Consider the following 26,572-nt stretch of genomic DNA (forward strand, 5'->3'; position numbering starts at 1 on the left):
TTCCGTTGCACGTACGGATTTGTTGATCGAAAACAAATTGTTTTTAAATACGCTCGAACAACTGTCCATCTTATTCGCGGATTTTCGATTCTTTTTCTTCTAAAGCGCATCATTTTTACAAAAATAATTTGTTTAAAAAAAACTGTTTAATAATAATGGTTAATGTAATTATTTACCCTAGATAAGCGAATTTTTATACAATTTCGTGCAAAAAGGGGGCAACTCCAAATCGCAAAAATTCACCCTGCCATAGAGAACAGATATTTTTACTTAATAATAGTGCTAAAGGCTGTGTTAATATGCAGATTTCAAGTGGATAAAATACTTTGAACATATATCTACAAATATTTTGTTAACACTGTTTTTTATTATGTTTCCAAATGTTAATACATTGGGAGCTGCCCCCTTCTTGCTGCAAAGTCTTTAATTATGTCAGATAATTTTTTTAATTGTGCAATTATGCTAAATGACTGTTGCATTAATAAGAATGGCAAAGTAACTTGATTTCGCTAAAGTAACTTGATTTCGCTTTCGATTGTATTCTCGGCGGTTCCTCGGCGGCTGACGATTGTCCTTAATAACTGTACAAAACACTTCAGCGAAGTAACACCAACTGCATGGTCGTTTTCTCTTACAAAATTGAAATACCGACTGTGACATTTGATTTTATTATTTAGGCAGACAGGACCATGTGTCTAACTCGGCGACTGCAAATTGTCATTAAACTCAAGGGACATCGGCCAGCTGTTACACGCCGGTTTTGATGAGGTTTACGTAGATCATAGTTATCGAAAAAAACTATTTTTTTTTGTATTTTTTTTTATCGGCGAACGTCTATATCTAGGTGGTGAATCGAGCCCTCAAAATTGGGGGTGAAAAACGCGTTTGCGTTTTTGCCACGATATCTCGGACACTGTGCACTATAGAGAAAATTCTTTTAGACGAAAATTGTGTATTTTTTTATAACGAATTCTGCCACGTAATCAGATTCAGTGCAAAATTACTGTGTTTTAGTATATTGTTTAAAATTTACCTATTACGAGCTTGATTACGAGGATGAATTTGTTATAAAAGAATACATCATTTTCGTCCAAAAGATTTTTCTCTGTAGTGTACAGTTTTCGAGATACTGGGGCAAAGTGCTTTTCACTCACAATTTTGAGGGCTGATTTCACCTTCCAGAGATGGACGTTGAAAAAAATACGTGTGGAATTCCCTTCTGGAGGCGTCAGGGTGCCTTTTGACGATATCTTCACGTTAAAAAAAAAATTTTTAAATTATTTTTTTTATAAATTCTTTTTTTTTAACTTGGGGAAATCTTCAAAAGGCACCCCGCCTCCTCCAGAAGGAAATTCCCCGCGGGCGTCAGGGTAGTTGTGGGATTTTTACCCACGAAAACCCCACGGCCACTATGAAATTTTTAATAATTTCCATGTCAAAATCTCTATTATTAAAGCCTATTGGCTGAAACGCTCGGACACCTATTTACCTATTTTCGACATAGATCCATCGTGCCAAGGCTCATCAAAATCGGTGTCTACGACATGGTGTCCTTTTGTAAGTAAACCTCATCAAAATCGGCATAGTTAAACTGTTAAGTTGGGTGATGTCCCTTGTCAGTATCTAAAGAGATTTCATGGGAACGTACGGTGTGACTATTAATTTGTTACTGGTTCGTTCATTTTTCAAGGTATGGCATTTCTAATTTCAAATTTATCAACATTCTACTTGCTCCTAATGAAAAATATTCTAAATGTCGATTTAGTAATTCATCAGAAATAACGTCTTTCATTATTCATGAATATTCATATTATATCACATCAGTTGGCGAATTTATTGCTTAAAAAAATGATTTCTTCTTCGAAACAAAATATCCGTTCCCTAGTTACTTCGCTATACTCTGTTTATTTGTTACCATTATCATTTCAGAGGGTGTTCTAGTCTAGACACTCGTTTTTGAAGGTGATATTTGGAAATTAATTCTGAAAAACCTATCGCACCTACAGGGCAGGGGTTTTGCACGCATATTTAGTAGTGCTTGAACTATCAACACAAATTTTTGGAATGCATTATATTGAAATCTGTACAAGTTACACGCCGCAACGCCGGTCATGTCATCAAAAACCGACCCCATCGGGCGCACGAATTGCGGCCGTCCTAGTCATCTGATACGAAAGTACCAAAGATTTTCTTAATCTACATGAGTGTAGTTATCGCCCGAACCAGATGTAACCAAGTCCGGACATTGTTACCGAAATCGCAGCTGTTTAAAATTTTATATTTGATTTTTTCGACTTTTCTTGAGCTAAAACGAGGTGTGGGGGAGGTTTTATTAAAACTATTAATATAATTCTGGTTCGGGCTATAGGTACACATTCACTTTGAATGTGTGTCAAATTTTAGCACAATCGGTCCAGTAGTTTTCGAGAAAAATGTGCGCCCGATTTAAAAAAATTGCGGCCTTAAGCCCCTATAACTCTAGGAGTTTTTCGAATTTCACTTAATATTTTAGGGGCGTATTTTCGAAACCCTAAACTATAAGAAAATCAACAAAAATCTAATTTTTGGGTAGAGTACCCCCTTAAACGTTTCAAAATGATTCTGGAATGTGGCAAAAGAGAAAAAAATATTCCTAGTTGTGAGGTCGTTTCGAGAAATTGTTCCGGGGTTTCCAAGCATTTCCTCCTATTTTTCCTACCGCTTGTGGCGGATTTGAATCAATTGCGGCCATTAATCTGGGGTCATCAGTTTCAGCGGTTCATTCAGAGCCTGTTCACTGTCTTCGACAAAAAAGTACCTACTTCTTTGTTGAATTTTTAAAAATTATCATCTGCCCTTAAATTCACCGATAGTAAACTCTGCCTGCATTATTCACTCTGCCATAAAATCTTTGTTACTGATTAAATGGGAACGGTAAGATTGGTCTTAAAATGCACATTCTGTTACCAATTATTATATATATAATATATTTCTTTGCTTACTTAACTGTTTGCCACTGTACACATCGTTTTCCTTTTTTTGTGTTTCTATCGGAATCTTGTGTGATAATTATTATTATTTTTTATATGCTGTTCATCAAATGCTGTTCTCATCAGTATACTAAACTAGGTCGGTAAATAATAAATCATCTGAATCTAATAGGTGATTTATTATTTACCGAATCTAATAGATAAATCTAATAGATGATTTATTATTTACCGAATTTAATAGATAAATCTAATAGATGATTTATTATTTACCGAATGTAATAGACAAATCTAATAGATGATTTATTATTTACCGAATCTAATAGATAAATCTAATAGATGATTTATTATTTACCGAATCTAATAGATAAATCTAATAGATGATTTATTATTTACCGACCTAGTTTGGTATACTGAAGAGAATTAACAACATATAAAAAAAATAATAATTACCGACCTATTGACGCCGAACATTTCAGACAGAGAACAAGTCGGAGTAAGTTTACATTCATGTGTCTTATCTGTATCTGTAATGCATTCAACAGTCGAAATTCCCCGATTACACCGAGCAAATTTAGATTGGCCACCAATTTAAACGCGACGCCAGGTAAAGCGAACGGAATTTATGCACTTACCTAATAGTTTGAATTAGTATTTGAATTGAAAGCAGGGAGAGCCGTGGATGTTTATTACGTGTGTACGTTGTTGTTAATTTTGGGGCGTGACCATAAGCGATATATGTGCATACATACATATATACGCAAGGTTATGCTTCATTCGAATGAGTGGAATTGCAACAACAAATTACGTCGAGTGCTTTCCGTTTAATAATTACATCACTGTTCTACCGAGAGCTATAATTCACAATTGTTCGAAATTGATCGTACAAAATCACTTAGAAATGTACAATACATTGCATTAATGAAAAAATAAGAATAACAGTTTGATGTTAAGACTTGCAGCTTTTTATATTTCTGTAGAACAATGCTCCCCCATTATAAGAAAGCCGAGTACATATTATCCCTATATAAAACTTAAACAAAGTAAAAAAAAAATTACGCCAAGTACATGGAAAAGTCGAGGGCGGAAAAAAGTATTATCCTGTGAACTTTTTCTCTGGGAACCCTTTTTTTCGCCGAAAATTTATAGGGATCGAAAGCACGTATCAAATAACATGCAAAAATATCAATTTTGAGTTTAGGAATCTATTCGTTGAAAAATTATGAGGCGAAAAATTTGCAAAATTTGGACATATTTTCTAACCTTTATTGTGGCAGTTACAGTGGTTGTCGCATATGATTCGTTGTTGCAGGTTGGAGGGGTGGGAGTATGTAGTTTCTTTGTTTTTCGAAACGGTTACATTGAGGGATTTCGACAGCATAAAATACTTATAGCGAATTCGGTACCTCGCACTGACTCTGCACTGGTGCCAGCAAATGACTTGGATTGGTTGTTTCTGATAGAAACGAAGATAGCTCTATAAGAATCAACCAATTCAAGTTATTTTTTTGGCACCAGTGCAGAGTCAGTGCGAGTTACCGAATTAGCTATTAGGGTGTTTCGAAAATACTTTAAAACACTTTTTTTACATTTCGAATAAAATTGTCTTTTTATGTTATATATTTAAATACTGCACTCCCTCCCCTCTGTACAGTATTTCCGTTGACTTATTCCGAAACAACGCATTCCACTTTCTAATTTGTCCAGGGTACTAGCATTGGGGCTAGATTAGTGCGGGGGCGGGTAAAGCATGGCAGCGAACCGATGTGAGTTTGGGGATAACCTAAAATAATTTTTTCCCCAGGAAAAGTAGGAAGGGGGTGCGTTTTAGTATCTGAGGGCCTGTGATTATACTCTCTAATGCGACCGTGCCAGGCCCATGGCCTACGTTGTATAGTATTGGTTAAAAAAAAAGTTAAAAAATGGTTAAAAATCCATTCAAATTGTAGCAAAATAGTTGGTCACATTAGGGGTCAGAATATACGTAAAAATTTCACAGTCCCTTTTACTTAATAACATTTTACTGAATAGATTCCTGAACTCAAAATTGTTATATTTGCATGTTTTTCGATACGTGCTTCCGATTCATATAAATTTTCGGTAAAAAAAAGGTTTCCCAGAGGAAAAGTTTACCCTAATTTTGCAATAAGAATTTGTATGAAAGCAGTTATATTGGCTTTCCAATATGATTTAACAATGTTTGCATTACATTTCCCTTATACAGTGACTCGCATTAATATTCGGACACTTTTTAAAATCGCATAACTTTTTTAGAATTGGTCCAAACAACTTGAGTTTTTTTCAGAAGCTAGAAGGATTAGTTTGCTAACTGACGCGTTTCGTTGTTTTGAAAAAAAATGTATTTGGTCGGAATAGCGAAAATAATAGTAAAGGTCGATTTTTAAACTTTTTTTTGTGAGCTTGCAATGAAAATTAAAAAAAAAACGTTTGTAGATTGCAGTAAGTTGTATACGTGCCTAAAATTTCATCAAAATCGGTTAACGTTGCTCCGAGCTACAAACGTTTAAAGATCGCAGAATAAGTTTGAAAATCGCGAAAATTCCCGAAATCAGCGATTCTCGCATTGACGCAACTTGCCGCAAAAAATTCTTATGCATCCATCTTAAGTAGATTCTAACAAATACTGTCATCCACAATTCATCGTGACTACGCGTGAATAACGTTTTGTAAACGTAACTAAAGCGGAAAACGGAATGAAATACAGATTCGCGAAAGGCTACTTTTCAATCGCTTGTGATACTTATGTCCTTTTCATATTACATGTACTTATAGGTGAAAAGACTCTACATAACTCTACACAGTCACAGTTAAGTCAACTCATCCATTGAAAAATATAGTGCGGCAAAGTAGGTGCGCCACTTTCAGAGAAAATCTCACCGTTCCGAAGCAGGTATTTCCCCCATTTTCAAACCTTTTCCAAACAGTTTCAGCTGACTTATAGCAACCCCTACTCACGCCAAAACTTAGTCTATAGATATGAGAAGCTATGGCTAAAACGTCAAGGATTTCCAAAGAGGTTGAAAAATTGAATTTAGTTCACCTTTCTACGATTCCGAACCACTGTGCAACGTGTGTAAGTTGCATAGCACTCTGTCGCACTTTTATGATACGTACAAAAAGAAACTGCAATTATACTTTTACAAACTTTGATTCAAGTGCAATGCAGTATTTCCTACCCTTAAATATCTCGTAGCAAATCATGCACATTTAAAATTTTAGAAATATCGGAATCGCAACAACGATGGTTGCGTTACATTTAAAACTTGTACAATTTTTAACTTCCACCTACAAATTCCTACGGTTATATTCATACTTACCTTGTTTTTTCATCGATGAAAATTCGCCGTCGAACACTTTTTTTTTCATTCTGGAATGCGAATGAGATCCGCTCGAAACGACCAGGCGCGGGGGGTGGGTTGAAATGTCATCAGATTGGTATGCATCATCTATGAGCTATGTTTTAACAATATCCACGTTTTTACACTTCGCCGATAACATATTGCGCGGATAGGAATTTGTATAAAGTGCCAGTCATAGTTTATACCCGATATTTTGATTTCGCCGGCGGCTCCTTTATTTGCATGCTCCTGATTGTGTCAAATATTTGGCGGCAAAACGTTCCTACCGGTGGATGCGATTTCTTTCTTCCTCTGCTCCTCCCCGGCATTCGCCAACGCGAATAGTATGCCTTTCGACGATAAATTCGACGGTGAGAACCGAAATGTTCTGGAAAGGGTGCAACATCGTTCTCTGCGTTCCCTGGCTTACAGATTCGGCGAACCCTTACCGCGTTTTTACCATGATTATGGGCCCATTATGCGTAGAATGGGCATCCGAACGCTTGGAGTCTAGGAGGAGAGTAGCGGACTTATCTTTCTTATTCAAAATTATCAGTGGCACGGTGTGCAACCCTCGCGTAATTGGGTTCATTAATTTTAATGCCTCTAGTAGGCCCACCAGACAAGCCGAACTACATATTTGGAACGCCTCTCTACAATTCCAGGTTTGGTCATGCTGACCCCTTTCACAGGATCTCTAACCTGGCCAACAGGTTTAGGACTGAGATTGATCTCTTCCGGGGATCGCTTCCTTCGTTTAAAGCCAGCGTGCTCAGAGCGACTTCATCGAACGATTTATAGGACTTATGTTACACTTTGTACTTTATATTTTTATATTTTGTTGTTTTTTTGTTTTTGTTTTGTATTGTTTCTTCTGTTGCGGTTCTGAGTGTTGTAATGATGTGTCTCTACCCTGTGTCTTTCACATTTTTTTCTTGTACTAATGGGTATTGCTTGTTCATGTGAAATAAATAAATAAATTCGTAGGATGTGGTAGAACGAGGGAATTGGTGCAATAGTCGTGTTCGAGCGAAACCGTATCGCTGTCTATGTTCCCTCAAAATTTTTCCCCCGTCGCTTCTATCGCTGATACATGTCTGAAGTCTGTCAGCAACAAAGAGAGTGTTGTTTATTAGCTTGCTAAAATAATTACGTAGTGTGGCAATTATTTGAAATTCTTTACTGCATACTAGGGTGGCGCTTCTTTATACATCTCGAATTTTTTTTATAATCCCTGAAAAAGTTTATTGAAATCGGGCAACGGACAACGGTGCCGAGACTAGGTTTCAGGGGACTAGGCTGCCAGATCGCTCGAAAATCAAGTATTTTTTGCGAATTAATTACGAGGAGATGAATACAAATTGTGACTAGTACTTTTGGGTAATGTTTGTTGATACTATAAACAGTAAAAAAATAATTATTTGAAAAAGATATACATATGTATGACAGCGCTACAGTTGCCTGATATATAGGTGTTTTTTTCTGGAGCCATTGTAATTTTGCAGTGACTCTGGCCGTAAGAAATTGAATTGTGAAATATTCTGTGAAATTTATACTTTGCCCTGACCCCCATTCTGCCCTGAACCTATTGAAAAAGAAAAAAAATCGAAATTATGAAAATGGCGGCTGTAAAACGGCAAATTTTAAAGAAACTTGATTTTTCGCCTGGGAAAAGAGCCATTTTATTTTTTTTTGTCAAAACAGAAGTTTTCACAGACTTACGCGTAGGTTCAGGTCGTAAATAGACATGTTTCACATATGCTGAATTTTTTTCAAATCGACTTGTACCTCCGTTTTTTTTGCAATCACTGCAAAACGAAGAGGAAATATGATTCCGAGAAAAACGCGTTTAAAGTTTCGAAAGAGGAATTAGTCTACCTGCGTGCGCGCAGAAACGGTTTATGGTGCGCTCGACCTTTTCGGCTGTAAAGTCCTTAACTTTGCGAATTTTAACATAAACCAAACGGCATTTTACTCGGGAAGGGTTTCCAAAAATATAACAACAAAAAAATCGAGTTTCTGACTGGCTAGTCCCCTTAAAGGACATTTTTAAGATTTTTTTCAGGAATAATTTACAGTTTTCATAGAAAAATTGTATTACCTTCCTTTAGTACGCTGTCTTAAGAGACTATACAAAAAAATAAATAAATAGAAAAGCATCCATAAATTTTCATATATTAATTAATCTTTTTGACTCCCCCTAAATGTTTTAAAATGAGTTTAATCACTTTTTAAAGTTTTTAGTTGATGTTCTTTCTATTACAATGGGTATAAATCTATAATTTGATCCACAGATTTCTGAACATTGCCCATAGAATAAGCCTGCTCGATTAGAGTATAAAGTTATTTGATTAATTCGTCCAGGAGTAGCATCTATTTTTATGCCTAGAGAAGGGGTTGTTCACGAGTGGATTACATCTGTGGATGTAGTGATTAATCAAATAGGAATTTTGTAAGGAACGATTATACGATTGTCTACATCTAAAAGACGAAATGGAACAGCAGGTCCGAAATCAAATTTCTTTTCTTTTTATACACTATATGAGTGTAGTTTCCGTTGTACGTACGTACAGTGCGTACATACGTAGTAAAAAAACAATGCTAGATCATTATAGGACATGAAAACTCGTTCGTGAACTAAGCAGTATAAATTACAAAAAATTACATTTTTGGAGAAAATAACAACACTTGTAGTTTGAAATCACTTTTTCCCCTATATTTTTCGTCCTATCAACACCTTTAAAAATTACAATTTTTTTAAATTTTACTGGTCTGTCCACGAACCAGAAGTATATTCTTCGAAATAAAAATAGTTTCAGTCGAGTCGGATAATAACTTTTGGAGATAAATGTTCCACCCATTTTGAGAACACTGTTTCGGGAAAACGTGTTTAAAGTTTTACGTGAGTGCCGAGTGGCCGGGTGTTATCCATGCATTAGCCGTTACTCAAATGCCTATAACTTCGGGAATTTTACGAATTTCCAAAAATCCTTTTAAACACGTATATCTAAAAGGTTGAACATTCGAAAAAAGGAAAAAAAATCGATTGGAAGACCGGAATCTCCCTTTAAAATTCAGAAATCATAAATGTTTTTGAATTTAAAGAATTTCTCAAAAATGGTGAGCCCTAGCGAAATTTTGATAAAATAATATTAAAAGACCATTCAATTTCCTACAATTTCTGTATACATAATTTATTTCTACTTCCAGCCATTTCTGAATAGACGCTAATATCTATAAAATGGTTGGAAGCACGAACGAATTATATATACAGAAATTGTAGAACATTGAATGCCCTTTTAATATTATTTGATCAAAATTTCGATAGGCTTTCCTAAACATGGACGAATTCAAAACTTCAAATCCCTTCGCAGGGATTATTTTTCTTTGAAATGAAACCACCATACTAGGGAGTGAGAGCAAAAGCGCCTACAGTGCATACAAATTACCTCTGGGGGGTATATTTTCCCAACCTCACAGTTGGACAGTTGCGTTTACAGTCAAATCATTCAATTTTTTTTTTTTTGAGTAGGGTTTTATTTTAAAGTGGTCGCATCTACAATGAAGTCAGTAGCGACCACCCACCTCCGCACAATGATTAATAATTGGTTACAAGATTACATAATGCTCAATTATAAGAGGTCGAGTAAATTAATCGATTTGAAAAATTGCATTATATTCTGGATGTTTTTAGCTTCATTCAGGTTTAGCTTCAAATTTGTCTTAACATTGAATGGGTTTCTTTTCTCGGAGAACTTAGGGCATGCCAGCAAAACATGTTCTATGCGCAAAGGTGTTTTACAAGACTCACATTTTTTTGCTTCGTAGTTATTAAATAGTCATTCCAACCCGGACTCACCGATTGGAACGCAACTTTGTCGGTTTTTAGAGTGATTCAAAACAAGAACAACGGTGTCTTTCATTTGGGCCCTATCGCCCTTTAAGGAGGTGAAAACTAACCTCAAAGTCAAATTGGCACTCCCACTTTTTCGCGTATAACTCTCAAAGTACAACAGACAGAAAAAAATGTTTCAAACAAAAGTTTAATGGCGCAATAAGTGCTACAAACTTCCATTAACAAAATTTTTAAAAGAGTTAAAAAAAAATATATAACTGACGAAAAAAACTCTTTTCAAAATTTTGTTAATGGAAGTTTGTAGCGCTTATTGCGCCATTAAACTTTTGTTTGAAACTTTTTTTTCTGTCTGTTGTTCTTTGAGAGTTATACGCGAAAAAGTGAAAGTTGTTATTTTGACTTTGAGGTTAGTTTTCACCCCCTTAAAGGGCGATAGGGCCCAAATGAAAGACGCCATTGTTCTTGTTTTGAATCACTCTAAAAACCAACAAAGTTGCGTTCCAATCGATGAATCCGGGTTCGCGGTGTTCCCTTGTAAGAGCGGTATGATTTTTCCTAGATAGCACTGGGGTATTTAGTTTCTCTTGAACATTTGATCCGACTTTATGCAGCTTCGTTTGGGAATAGTTGAGCCATTCGTAATTCCAGAGATTATTTGTGGCTTCTTTAATAACTGCTTTTGAATCTGGAAGGTTTGCTCTGAGATCCGCAGTGACAGGTAGTTTAGATGCCTCTTGGGCGGCTTTGCCCGCTGTTTCGTTGCCGATGAGTCCTATGTGGCTGAGGATCCATGCTATTTTAATATTTTTCCCTATGTTCTTGAGGTCCGTAATAATTTCTTGTGTGGTTTGGATGCAGGGGAATCGAGATCTATTGCTTACGGTTTCAAGTGCACTTTTGGAATCCGTAAAAATACTGAAGTTATTGGAGTCTTTTGCGTGTATTAACGCTTGTTTGATAGCTTCTATTTCACAGGATAGCGATGAGAAAGTGTTAGGTAGTCTATCTAGTTGATGTGGAATCTTCTGTGACTAAGCACAGCCAGCTGATTCAGGAGACTTAGATCCATTGGTGAAGATGAAGTTGGAGTTTGTGCGGTTGATGAAATCCCGGAATGCGTTTATAAATATTTCGCAGTTGGCTTCTTTCTTCTTGTAGTTATCACAAATTATTGATTCCATAGGTAATTCGAAAGCAGCGCATGGGGGATAAAGGGAAGGATTGCGTCCTTCTACAGTAGGGAGTGGTATGTTGAGTTCCTGGAGGTAATTGTTGACTCTAGTGGTTTAGGGGTTTTCTACATTCAACTTTAGTCACGTTCAATTTTTTAAATAACATTCTTTTGCTATTTCTCTTTGCACCTCAGAATAAGTAGCTTATTTACCATAGCCTATTATTATGTGGCATTTTTCACAGAGTCGATTCCTAACTGCGTCAAGATTCGTTGGTAGTGTATTATTATTAAAACACGTAAAAACGCATGCGAACAGTATTTCCTTGCAAAGTAAATAGTAAATAGTGTGTTACAACCTTTCACAGCTCGGTACCATAAATGACTGTCTAAAAAATAAACAGGAGGACCGTAAAAAATGAGAGGCCATACATTTCCCGCGGGCACAGGCGTAAAGTTTCAGTTTTATGACTGATAGAATTTGATAATTTATTGCTCTGCGGAATGAGGAACGCTATGAATTATCTGTTCATAAAATTGCGCTGTAGTGAATCACCGCGAGCTGTTGGCTTCCAGCTACGGCAGCAGTACGTACAAGTGTCTTTCATTTCATTTCGTCGAAGAGCAATTTGCGATCTCGTTCCAAGCCGTACGTTGCCATTGAAGAAGTTCTGGACGGAAGTACGGTGCAACATTCGGGCACGAATGACACAAAGTCAGTCGAATGAATTTGGATTGAACTTCCATCTTGTGCCCCACTTTGCCTTCGCTTTATGGAACAATTGAGCAGCTTTCGGCGATATAACGTTCGATTTGTAAGATTGTTTCGATGTCAGCTTGTAGTCAAGACGACTTTGTTCCAGATGAAATTGCTTTCACCGTTGGATCATCCCTATATTCTTGAAAATTAACTTCTACATTTTTTTCATTTATAGTTAAAAATCGTGCACTGGTAACATGACGAAGTTTAGAATCATTACAACTAATTTGTTATTACTACTCCTGAAGTGGGTGTGTTCCAATTATATTTACATTTAAAATTGAATCTTAATATTTATTTAGTTATAGCTCTGTTTATTAATTTGCGTGAAATCCTAAGTTGCAAAGAGAAATTATTTGAAATTTTCGTAAATGCTTCGTATGCGAGAAAGTCCCTTTGAACTGAATTAATATCGATGTAGATCATTATTTCAAGTAATCGATTCAAGAAAGATGCTTTAAGGGTCCATTCTGTAATACTTTTCCGGTCGAAGAAGAGGCCCATTTTCATGATTTTTTTTTCAGGAACTATTTTGCGGATTTTAATGTTTTTTTTTGTTAAATATTTATTATTCCTTGCAGTATAGAATTGTATTTTTCATATTTGCAAAATATCATTACAAATGTGTGGATTTAAGTCGCAATGTTTGTGCCTCAGTGAGAACACTGCGGACGTCCTCCTCGGCGCCAAAGTGGTTCTAAATAGATAACAAATGCACTAAAAACTAAATTAAAATGCAAAAAATCTAAAAAAATGATTTGTTTGTACTACAATTTCGATGGTATTTTTTCACTTTAAATAAAATCGTGGTGCAGCATATGTCCTAACAGAATATGAATCAGTTTAATACAGAATCAAGCGTTGAAATGAATTTGTTGTGACTTATCCTGCTTCACGATTTTATTTAAAGTGAAAAACACCATCGAGATGGTAGCACAAAAAACGAATTATTTTTTAGTTTTTAGTACATTTTAATTTATTTTTTAGTACATTTTTAATAAAATCGTTTAACATAAAAATGTTTTTTTTTATATATATATATTTTTTTATTTTTTATTTTTTAGTGTTTGTGGATTTACATTTCACAGCTCAGATTTCATTTCAAATATCTTTTATTGTTGCATACAGTTTAACAGTTTCCTATAGTGACATATATATATGTACGCTGTTTTTGACCTTGAATAAAAACCAACAATTTTTTAATTCTGTATAAGATTATCTCGGGAAGTACACGAGGGAATTAAAAAAAATACTGTTTTTTGCAAGAATGCTGCGTGATTGAACAAAACGTTTCAACAATTTTGTTCAATCACGCAGCATTCTTACAAAAAGCAGTATTTTTTAATTCCCGAGATAATCTTATATAGAATTAAAAAATTGTTGGTTTTTGTTCTACGTCAAAAATTGAAGGACAAATCTTTCCAGTCGCGGAACCCTGTTTTTCAGAAGAAGCTTCTTTTGTGGAGCTGTGGCGCCGCTATTTTATATTTAAAAATTTAAAAAAAAAATTGTGATCGTACTTCAAGGTATGTACAACAAAGGCCTCTAAACAGATTTCGTATTCCATTCATTATTCTCGCATAAATAAATCTGAAAATCCGGCTGCTCTTCCGGGCTCTACAGTGGCATTACCCCTTAAGCGAATGGATACAACGATAAAGTATCCGCGTTGGTTACATTTGGTTGTGTGGGTATCGCTCGAGACGTTGAACAAAGTTGTTTAAACTTGTTGGTAGATGGTCTACGAGTTGCTCCTAAACAGAGGAAGTCGATACCGTGAAATCAATGTAGGTACCAGTTTCGCAATAGTATTGTTTACGATCCAGAAATAACATAGCCCTTCCTCTTCCATCTATAGACAAACTCGGCGTTGTTTCTGCAGGGAAAGTTTATTTTTCCTCCCCGAATGACTGTTCATCTATGTATATACCTACATGTTTTTTTAAATAGAACTTGAACTTGAATTGTTTCTGCGACAAGCCGGTAAATTTTAAAAGTTATACAAATTTATTGTTTAATGGAGCTTCAGACCGAAGGCAGAGTCCTGTTTTTTATTATAATTTTTCCAATATAATACATACCTATATACATATAAAGAAGTAAGGTTATGAAGTAACAATATTCGAGGAATAATAATGAAATGAAATTGACTAGGTACTCATAAAGATAGTATTTTAAATAACGCATCTTTCAATATTCCAGATTGTTCGTACAAATACCTGGATCTTATCGCAATGTAAGCTATTGCTATCGCAAATAGGTATGATTTATAGAAGGTGCAAAGTTGATAGTGTTACAGAGTCATATCTATGCAACTAAACGAGGCATGAGATCCCCTCATAGTGCTCCCCTCTTGCTCTCTTGCCTTCTGCCGTCCCGCAGACATTTTCTCAGCAAAGCACAGTAGTTAACCCTTTAAGGGGTCATGCTCAGTCAGGAGGCCGAAAAAAGGTGGTCTTTGGAAATTTTTTACTCAAAAGCTATAACACGTTTCTCAAAAAATCTTTTTTCCTTTTAAGGATTGCGTCTAGCACCGTCCATCGTAATTTTTTTATTTAAAAATATTCAGCAATAACTGAGTTATTGTCCATCACTCGAAGGTTCTCTAAAAATAAAGGCTTCTGCGGTGACCACTGCTGCTCGAAAGTCGATCATCTAAAATAAAAAATTCCAAAGAATTTACTTATTGTATTATATTATCTAGTACTTGAACGAAGGATTTTTCGAAATATTGATTTGGGAAGAAATGGCTGATGTTTAAATTAAAGTTTCAATTTTTGTCATAAATCGTACCTGATTTTCGTAAATTAAAAGAAAACTAAGCATCGGATAAAAAAATCCTTCGTTCAAATACTAGATAATATAACACAATAAGTAAATTCTTTTGAATTTTCTATTTTAGATAGAAAAAAAGATTTTTTGAGAAATGTGTTATAGCTTTTGAGTAAAAAATTTCCATATATTTCCATTACATTTTCTTTTATTTTATTTTTATAATAATCTACATTTCTACGATACATCTTCGAAGAGAATGTTCGATTTTCTAAGCCGAAAACATTGAAATCTACTTTACTAGCAGCAAAACTACGGATGGTTGCTAACAAAAGAAATATAAACAGGTGATAGAATTTTGCGCGCATTTAAAATGAGTGTTGCACCGTTGCAACACTGGGACTTACAGCATTAAACTTATAAAGTTTCCATAGGTAATTTCTAAAACATTTGCACGTAAACCTATTTTTTATGGGCTTTTACGAAGAAACCATGTGGTCAATTTCGCAGAATTTACTAAATTCATTTCGTGACATTTCGATGTACTTTCGTGCCAAATTTGGTACACTTCTTGATTATACTTTTCCTGTTTCAGAAGAAAACCTGAAACTATAACCCCCTTTTTCCTGCTCTGCCACTGTGTTAAAATGCATCAACTTTAATTAACAATTTCTCGATAATTATGCGGTAAATCGATTTTAAACTTTGTACAAGGCTTTCTTGTATTCGAAATTAGTTTTGTACGAAATTTGAATGAATTCTTGAATTTGATAGATTATTCAGGAACTACTTTAAGCGTACGATTTAGGCAAGTTTACCCTGTTGGGGTTCAATGCTGCGTGCGCTCAAATAAATTTGATATTTGATACAGCCAATAATTTCGGCATATAGAATTTCGTTAACTCGGAATCTCGTAACGATAGTGCTTTTGAGTTGGCGCACGGCATAGAGCGAATAGGTATATTCACTGATTTAGTTACGTTGTAGCGTTAATTTATACACGATGTATCCTTTTAAATTCATGTTGTTAACTCGGCCAACCGACGTGATTACATCATTAATGCGCATACACACGCATAGAGTAATACTGGTTAACCGATAGCTTCGAAAAGCTACCAACAGTACAATGAAATTTCTAAATTATTGGTGGATATACTTAATATCAATTTTTAATCAAGTACAGTTATTAGCCATTTTGCAACCATCACTTAAATTAAACGTTCTTTTGTTTGTTGGATACTTTATACTTTTAATATTAATTGTAATTTGCTAATATCTATCCACAGTGTATTAATATAAAAAGAAGCTCAAAATTCTTAAATTTACGGTAGTTATGCTAAAAATATAAGCAAAATCAGTACAAAAATAAAAAAGAAACAGTTTACTTCGGTGCTTCAAATTACTTCGTGAAAGTTTCACTACTGGGTTGGCGAGACTCTCATAACGAACATGAGTCTAAACTTGATCTCATACGGGCTAATTCTAACCTAATTTGTCTGCGCAATTCTGCAGCGAGTACAGTTATTTCGGTATATGTAAAATAGTCCGAATTGGGTCGTATTTGGATTCGTTTCCATCGGAGAAGTCTCGCCGATCTATTCGTAGAACTCTCACGGTGATTTAGTAGACACCGCGAAAGTTTAAATTTTCAATAGCGTCGCCATGTTTTCAAAATGCGGGGCGAGCCGGACAAAACTTTCCTGGCAGAAGCTATCGCTCAAAATAGGCCCGATTGATTTGAATGGGCATTTCTGAAAACCATACGCCACTGACGGTGTTAAGTGTCCACGTGGGGAACTAATTGGCGCAAACAAACGTTGATTTCGTGATGTCATAGTGAATCTCGCGCACTTTATCGGGTGGGGGAATCTTTACCAATGTTTCATAGTTGACTTCCTGTAGTCGCCCGTCCGTTCACCCGGGAAAATTGTTTTAGTCGGGTCAACGAGACACCTGTTCCTGTGATTTGTTAAACAATTTCGATTTATGTAACTTTGCTGTTAAAATATCGCGATAAAATTCAATACTGTTACGTCATGTATTATTTGGCTTCCATTATGTTTTGATATAATCTCGTTCATACATTTTGGATTAATTTTTTAAATGAATAATACAGATACACGTAAAATAAGAACATTTAAAATAGAAATAAAAAATCAGTGTTCTAGTAACTTGTCTGTCGCGGTAAACATTTTAGCAAAATTGCTAGGGGTTTTTTGTTGGGACTTTTCAGAACAATTTTACTTTTGAATGTGGGTAAATTTGAAATCTGAAAGTACAACATTTTTAATGGAAAACAGTGTTGCGTCGGTGTAACGAAATAAATTGTAAGAAAATTTGTAGGAGATTCCGAAAATATTTTTATGCAATTAGCTTGGTAGTCAAAATGTTAATTAATGTTTGAATATTGTGTGGTAATATACACAGCGTGGAATCAGATCTAATGTGAGTAAACGTGGGGCTGTCATTTATTTGTAGCCATTCGACCCGGTGTAAGCTATAATGAAAGTCAATATTTGGAATTAATATGTAGAATTCGCCAGCACTTGATGTACAAATTGACGTAACATATCGTATCAAAGCTACGAATTTGATATTATTAAATTGTGCAGCGGTTATCAATCTCTAATGCAATCATTTCCTTTCAACTAACGTGGGTTATTATAAAATTAAAAAATGGTATAACACAGTTAAGCTGCTTCCAAAGGATCAATTTAAAAAAAAAAAGTAAAATCGGATCTGTAAAAGAATTATCTGGAATATTGACACATTTTTTCAACGTGTATATTTTTTAAAATAGTCGTAAAATTTACTCGTTCTCCTATATTTTTACTAACACTGTCCGTCAAAATTTTGACTTCCATTAAAATCATATAGTACGAGAAATTTTCTGTCACATTTTCAGTGACAATTACGATTATTTTTTATATCAATAAATTTCTCATCACTAGAGTGTATGCAAATACTTTTATTCCAATAAATTTACGGATTTTATTCGCGAAGGAGTGTTGGAAATTCGAAAAGGAACAATCAGTTTTACAGAAGAGTTTGAATAAAAGTTTATTAATATTTTAGTCACTGTGAAATGCAATATCACGGGGGCGAATGAATATTTAAAAACGGTGCGGTGAGCAATGACGAAGGACATTAGGCAGCGGAGCTGTTTCATCTGAAACGGAAGTGTCATAAACCATACACATCCGGCGGTGCCTATCTCACCAGATTCTACTATTCCCCGGTGCGTGCTTCCGATTCGTTAACCTTAATGCACGAAGTCTTTACGCCACCGTTTTTCCCAATACACCCTTCCTCTTCTCTTTTTCATTTTATGCTCCGCCTGCTCGCCTTCTTGTAGTTCGATTATAAATACAAAAGAAACGCGTGTCCTCGTTCCTGGTAATCGAGCAATATCGTTCATCTTCTGGTGAAAGGAGGAGGGATGGTCTCGCGAAAGGGGTGAAGCATTTCTCAAAAAGCGTGAAGAAATATGAACAGCAGCATTATGCTTAGTGGTTAGGTAACATATCTTCCAATATTTTTTCTCGTTCCGAAAACTTTTGTGAATAAATATTCTGTTAGGGGCGGAACTTGCGCTAACTTCTACCATAAAGATTATCTGGCGTATTAATGGGTCGCAATAAGTAATTGTTTCAACAGCATATTTCCTAGGGAATATATTAGTGAGCGAAGCTTCGTAGTTTGAATAACTTTCTGCTATGAGTCGATAGACTACAAATAGATTGTACGCCTTTGCTAATAAATTTCTAGTGCGCGCATAAATCTAGCGGAATTTTATTACGCATATCGTAAAATATAGGATATATTTAACGGGTCCTGTTTTTTTTTTTGGAGCTTATGGTGCTATAAGACAGATGAATAAATTTGGGAAAAATTACTACAATTATACACTTTATCTCTATAAATTATTAAATTTTCGCACATGTCTATTTTATCTACACTGCGTTCCACATTAGAGCGTACTCGTTTCGCGCAGGGATACACTGTTGATTGGTTTACTAACCGGCAGGGAGAGTGCTACGGCCAATCGCGGAAGCGCTACGACCAATCGCGTGCGTCAGATCCGTGGGAGCTGCGCAGATCGGTCGCAAATCGGTAGCGGCGTTGGTACGCTCTTATATGGAACGCAGTTTAGATACGGCTCACACCTCGCGAGTTTTCCTGAAATTGGGGAACCACGGGTAAAGTGAACCAGCAAGCTTAAGATTTTGTAACACAAAAAAGAACAGAACCAAGTACATTTTTTTTTACTGTGTTGTATTATATATTTTTGTTTTCTAAAATTCACGATACAAAAGCTCTTTCGTTTTAGATTTTGATAGAATATTTTTTCAAAGGATCTTCTACATTCTTTCTACGCAGTAAACTGTAAAATCGCCGACGAAATAAATACTGTCAGGGAAAATCAAGTATTTTTATTGAACACTAACTTACAAAAAATATGTTACAATTTGTTCGTGAAAAAAATTAAAAAAAAAGACTAATTTCTTAATATCTAAAATTGAAAAGAAATTACAATACCTACGCTAAAAGCTGGATACAATTGACGGCAATAAGAGGACTAGCGCTCGAAAATGTGAAAAATAATTTTCCAAACGTTAAGAAATATTGGAAAACTAAATGTTGTTAAACTGTATTTTATAAAATATAGTGTTGTAAAGCTCGTCGCGACACACATATTTTCTATTTACAGTTTGTTTATTCAATCATTACTATTCGAGTAAAAAATTATAAACAAAAAATTGTTCATCGTCCAAAATCATTATTTCTTTAAACATAAATTGCGATAACTTGAGTAAATATTAAGGGATCGTTATGAAACTTAAAACATACCTTCAGAAAACTCTAGCGAAACCGTAAAATGTATGCACAAAACCCGTATGTTAAAAAATGTAATAATATTTAATTAAAAAGAAATACTAGACACAACCCCCGTTTTTCAACGTTCGCCGTTAAAAAGTATCGAGGCACCGAAAACATCCACGATGCATAGACCAGTCTTATCCGCTCAGCGCCGAATTGTCTTACAGTAACCCGCAATCAAGAAATAAAGATAAAATATTTATGACTTTTTGAGCGAGCAGCATCGAAAAACCCAGATCACTACAGAAAATCCCTCCGGACTTCCCTGGACGCCCTAAAAAAAGAGGACAAATCCGGGGAAACCCGGACGGATGGCAGCCCTAGGCATACCTACTAGAATAGCCACTACAGTAGCACTACTATACCTATAATAGCATGTACAAAACAATATTTCATTCTGCCTCTCCATTTCGCTTTGCCCCGATCTCCCCTACCTGCACGAGCTACGAACCGCGAACCAAATGCAATTTTAACTTTACGGCGTTTTTCCAGGAGACCACATTTAATTTCGAAGTTAAGAATAGTATCATTAAATTCATATTTTCGGTACGCTCTTTGGTGACAAATCACTGTATAGACTTAAGGGGATGTTCCGGTTGAGTGTAGATATGTTGCCCATTAACAGAGTTCTTATAAGCGCTCGAAAGACTGTATTTAATGCAGGCGTTAAAAAAGTAGTGCACAGGACATGCCCCCCCCCCCCCGAGGGTGTCATGGATGCAGAGTTGGGCATTAGTCAAATAAATTTTTATTCGACTACATTTTTATTCGAATGAACTCGAATAAAAATTTCGAATAAAGTGAAGTTATTCGAGAATAACGAATAAATTTTTAGTCGAATAAATTTTTAGTCGACTAAATTGTTAGTCGTTAGTCGTTATTCGTTATTCGAAGGACCGCCGTGGCAACTAAGCGACACGAATAAGCGGGGGTCAGAACCCGAGCCGCTGCGGCTCGGGTCCCGAGCTGTGATGCCAGATCGGGGACGGGTTCTCTCGAGAATTTCCCCCACCTCGCGCACACTACGCCGGAGCTGCGTGTCCGTGAGTTGGACTCCGAAGCGCCGAGCTCACGGACGCGTCGTTCCGGCGTAGTGTGCGCGAGGTGGGGGAAATTCTCGAGGAAACCCGTCCCCGATCTGGCATCACAGGCCCCGAGGCCCTCGGCCTCCGGCCGGACTGAGGGGGGGGGTATCATGAGGCAAGGGAAACGCTTTCCGAGTGTATCTACTCGAGCCGAAGCGGCTTATTCGCGACGAATAACGACTAAAAATTTATTCGTTACTCTCGAATAACTTCACTGTATTCGAAATTTTTATCGAAGGTTAATCGAAGAATAACTTAGTCGAATAATGCCCAACTCTGCATGGATGCTTTACTAGTAGACCTGTTCTTTTGAGTTCTACGACGTTAAACTTGATCTCTTCAACCTTCCATACCTGTCCACTTAATGTTTAGAAATGAATTTGTTGTTACTTTTTACGCTTCATGAGGGGGAGTATGCTAATTAACAACAGAATCCACAATCATCTTTCTTTGATCAACAGATGCATGCAGTGTTGTTTATTAAATCTGTTGCGCACGGATGAGTTCGATCAACAGCTCTGCCACTATGATTTCTAATGTTTGCGTTCCTTACGCTTCGAGTTTATATCCAGTTCGTGCAAAATGAATCTCGCGCGATTGCGCTACGCCGCGATGGTCGGATGCAAGAGCAAACTAACTGTCGTGTTGATTACGATTGATACTTGCTGATATTGATTTTCAACAGAGCTTCATTCCTCGGCCTTTCCATTGTCGACCTGGAATCGATGTTGAGGCTTACTGTAAACATTCTCGCAGTCCCAAAATGACAGTTTACGGATGCTTCGGGAAATTTGCGGTTCCGCCACACCGCTGCAGACTTATAGCTAGCCCACTGAATGAAACCAGCAGCGTGTGTGTTTATAACGAGAATATGGCTGTATCGATTCTTCTGAACACTCTTCAGAGTCTTCAGTGATTCGTTCCTTAGTCAGTGATTTAGCATTTGAGTGATGAGGTACATTCTTGAAACTGAATTACAGAATATTTGTTGAACTTGTATGAACTTTGAAATAACTAACAAGGGAAGATCCCGAACCCGAAAATTCAAAAAGGTCTGAAACTTTGTGAATATGTAAGGGATTTCCGCCTCATTACAACGCAATTTTTTTTGCTGCCCAAATTCACTCGAGGGGGGTGAAATTAACCCTTGAAAATTCGGCTATTTCCCGATTTTACTTTGTAACTCGCAATGTGTAAGAGATAGAAAGAAAGTTTCCACACAAAAGTTACTTTTTTTAATTGGATCTATCATTTGGTAAACAAATTATTTTACAGTTCGCGAGTTATAACAGAAAATCGGAAAATTACCGGATTTTCAGGGGTTAATTTCACCCCCTTCGAGTGAATTTGGGCGGCAAACAAAAATTGCGTTGTAATCAGGAGGAAATTCCCTACATATTCACAAAGTTTAAGAATTTTTGGAATTTCCGGGTTCGGGATCATCCCTTGTAAGTAAGGCATCGAGATTAGAGATATATTCGAATATTCGAATAATGTCTTTAAATAATTCGAACATCCGAATATAATGTTCGAATATTCGAATACTCCTAATTATTCGAATCTCAAATTCGAATTCTCTGGTATCGTAAACTGGGGTGACTTTGCCCACTATTCGGAAAAACTTTATTTTATTCTATTGTGAAGTAATTAGAACACATGGTGTTTTGTAATCGATAGCAAAAATTTCTCCAAGGTCATACGAAAAAAAAACAATAGCGAATTCAATCATATGGTAATTTTTCAGTCAGAGTAAAAAATGTGGGCAAAGTCGCTCCGGCGAGCAAAGTCATCCCAGTCTACGGTATTCAAATATTCAAATATACTTAGAATAATCGAATATTCCTAACAACCCTAATCGAGATTATAATTTATTAAGTTTATCTCGTGGATTAAGTTTTCATTTTCTGATATTCAGTTTGTATTACTAAATATTATTTTATTAAATATTATTATTATTAATTTATTCTTCATTTAAGTTCGTTCTTTCACAAAAGCTGCCACATAATTGGAGTATTTCTTAGCATTAAGTCCTCATTAAGTTCAGCAAACTGGGCTCCAGAAAAAAACTTGTTCATATATACGAAATTACGAAAACTGTTTTTATTAATTCACTAATTTTAATCAAGATGAAAATGGTGTCATTAAATTCCCTTTTAACAAGGTTCCAGTGGTGTATAGAACCCATAACTTGCTCTTTGGCCAAAATTATTCTATAAACATAACGTTCCTTTTCATTTCTGAGTTCTGTAGATTCAAGGGTGTCACAGTGGCAACACTAACTACTTAGATCCCTGTGCATACAGCAATCTTACTCCTGGAACTGACTTATGTTTAACATTATTCATCAATTTACCTATTGTTGATTTATTATTAAAATGTTTTCAGTAGTAGATATCGTTTTCTATATTATAATATTATAACAGTTCAAATAATCCTTGAGAAACATATTCTCCTGATTTTTTCTACACTGCGTTCCATATAAGAGTGTACCAACGCCGCTACCGATTTGCGACCGATCTGCGCAGCTCCCACGGATCCGACGCACGCGATTGGTCGTAGCGCTTCCGCGATTAGTCGTAGCGCTTCCGCGATTGGTCGTAGCATTTCCCCCGCCGGTTTACTACCAATCAACAGTGTATCCCTGCGCGAAACGAGTATGCTCTAATGTGGAACGCAGTGTAAATACTCCGAGCCCCGTGAAAAGTTTCAAATAAAAGCAATCCTGAGAGAAAAATTTCAATGATTACCTGCAAGTATTAAAAATATTTTCCTTCCTCGAAGATTCTGTGCTGTACAACAAAACGCAGCACTCCAAAGTTCATTTATTTTAAATCCTCGTCGCTACTAACCACTGAAGCGCAGTTAACGCAAAGTTAAAATGCATAATAAAATGAAAAAGCGGCTGGCCAACAAGGCTTTACATTATAATCACGTCTTTTACCGAAACCTCGTAATTGATGTATTGCGGCTGACAATAATTTTAACAGAATTACATCTTGTATTTGTAACGTAATTGAGCAGCGGGGCATGCAATTTGCCACGAATGCGATGTATTTTGTGCAACCAATAATTTTCTATTGCTACGAACATTAAACATCCTTATAACGTAAACACCGACCGAATAATCGGTCCTGGCAAATATCCGCGGTATTTAATGACAATGAATAAATTATCGTTTACCGACTATTCGGCTCGCCAATGTTTGCGTTACGCGTGAACATTTTACGAATTACAATTAATGCGCGTGACCAGCGCTGGAATCTTTGGTTCCACGATCAATCGCGTTACAGCGTGGAATTCCATGTAGCCTATATTTATCGCAGGGTTCGAGAGAGGTTCTAATTATGCAAAATTTCGTCCAGATCGGTTAAAAAAATCGGGATAGTAAATTTCCTATCCGTTATTTCTGGACCAGGACTACGTGCATACAAAATTGCAGGAAGATCCGTTGCGTAGGGTAGAGAACCCAATTACTGACACTTTAAGCGTTGATTCTGACACTGTTTTATAGTTTTGTACTTATAGACTAAAGGTATATGTTGCTCTTGTTATTTATTATTGTTTAATATGTTTACTTGATGAACAAAATTTGGTGGATCTTAAAACGTCGATTTTTGCGTATAAATTCATCAATTTCGAAAATATATTTTCGGGATCAATACTGACACCCTTAAAATGTATTTTACTGAATTACTGACACTCCAATTACTGCCAGCTAACCTAATACTGTTTATCTCATTCTAAGGTTGTCGTCTCATGCTTGAAACGCTTGTACCAATCACTGTCACCCAATTAATAAATAAGCAGACTTAATGAGTCGTTGAATTCCGATCGTTAATACTTTCTATGATGCTTATATTATCCAAAACATTATATTTTGTTATGTTAATGGCTTAAATATTACAATTACAGCATTTTCTTTAACGCCTTGTTCTCTCTTTTGAGAGTAAGGAAGTCATCGTGTTTTCACTCTCCTAATATCCTAATATCTCCTAATATGTTTGATCGTTTCATCCAAATTAACGAAGGAAAAGTTAATGGCTGTTTTTTGTATCGTATAAATTACAGTTTCAATTGTATGCTAAATTTTTTTTATGTGTCATTTCACAAGATTTATTCGTTATTTGAAGTAAAACAGTTTAGGGTGACAGTAATTGGGTGGGTGGCAGTGATTGGGTCGTTTACCCTAAGTTGTGACGTGATTGAATAACAAACATCCAGGCACAGTTTCGAATTTATTAAATTATTAGGGGTAAACGAATAAAAAGGTCTCCATGGGTCGCTTTCCGTTCTAAACTGCTGGCAGTAATCAGTCTTTAATACAGAATTCGATAATTCCCTTTCGATGGTCATTCCGGTTAAATATCACCGTGTTACTCCATTTTACTGTCCCATTATTTGCATGATCAGCGATAAAACGTCGAAACCGAACGAAGGTTAAATCGCAGACCCCAGACGGATTAATATTTGATCCCGAATACGATAAATCCCTGTAATTGATAGCAAATAATTTGGTAATCCGACGGAAACAACTGAACTGGTCTTCGTGTTCGCGAGCTGGGACGCATAATTAATTCCGGCGTTATCTTTCTGTTTCAGGTGAGTCTGAGCTGTCGAGGAAATGAACGAGCGCTCTTTCGGGGTCTTCATCCCTGGACGTAATGCAGGAATGCCACGGCCGTTTTCGTAATTCTGTACCTAACGCTCCACTAAAATTAATCTTGGATGTCGAACGATGTGATCCACTTTAAGGGTGGCGCGCAAATTATGTAGCCAACACGTTTTTAAATCTCTTGCGCATAGTAAGAATATAATCAGTTTTACTGGGTGCACTTATCTCCATTTTTTAACTGTTGCAAAAGTTAATTTTTGTATTCTGTACGTTAAATATTTACGAGTATTTATTAATGTATTAGCGTCGTTAATCAGTTACAAAATTTTGCTTCTTGTTTCCCCGTGTAACTTCTTTGCAATCAGTTGCACTCACGCGTTCACTACTTCGAATGTTGTGGTTGTTATATTTGCGTAGCGGTATACCGAAGGGATACGAAAAAGAAGACGGAAATTATTATTCATTCATTTATAACTAAACACGGTAATGGGCAAGAAACAGGAATAGATGTTAAAAATAGTAATATGCTACATCTTCTCTAGAATATTTCCTTAATTTATAATTACACAAATGGTGAACTTAGTTGATCAGTTGAAAATAATCATTTTAGCCCCCTTATATATTACACTTCAGAAACGGTTTCTCTGTTGACGGTGCTAACTTAAATTGAATGTGATGGGAAAATATTAGCAATGTATCCAAAAATGCAGTAAATGTATTTAAAAACACAAATATAGTATATGTAAAACATTTTTAACATCAAAAATGAAAATCAACTGGCACAAGCATCATAGGGTTCTTGAAACACACCACGATCGCGTGGAGAGAATGTTTGTCTTACCGAGACCTAATGAAGGAAATACGCAGATCGGTGAACGGAGTTCACAAACCGCGCCCGCTCGAGGGTTAAAAGGTTTATAGAAAATTTTTTTTCTACTATTACAACAATTTTAACACGGTAACTGACCAGAGTTTTCTACTGAGGCCTTGAAGAAAATCTACTAGAATTCTACTAACTTTCTGTACGTGCGCGTGTGGGGGAGGGGGTACGTGGTTGGCATTAAAAAAAATTAAACGATTAATATTTTATGGCGAGTTCAGGACCCACAC

At 36.0% G+C, this 26,572-nt stretch overlaps 1 protein-coding gene across 1 annotated transcript in view; it reads left to right on the top strand.

The window, feature by feature from the left end:
• LOC143369799 (furin-like) overlaps nt 1-26,121 on the top strand; it is a 431,604-nt gene extending 405,483 nt beyond the window's left edge. The window contains exon 5 of the mRNA XM_076814185.1: nt 25,450-26,121. Coding sequence (XP_076670300.1) covers nt 25,450-25,512 — 63 coding nt within the window. The 3' untranslated portion in view covers nt 25,513-26,121. The remainder of the gene's footprint in view (nt 1-25,449) is intronic.
• Nucleotides 26,122-26,572: the final 451 nt, after the last annotated feature.

Source organism: Andrena cerasifolii, chromosome 6 (genome assembly GCF_050908995.1).
Source record: "Andrena cerasifolii isolate SP2316 chromosome 6, iyAndCera1_principal, whole genome shotgun sequence".
NCBI classification, from domain to species: domain Eukaryota; kingdom Metazoa; phylum Arthropoda; class Insecta; order Hymenoptera; family Andrenidae; genus Andrena; species Andrena cerasifolii.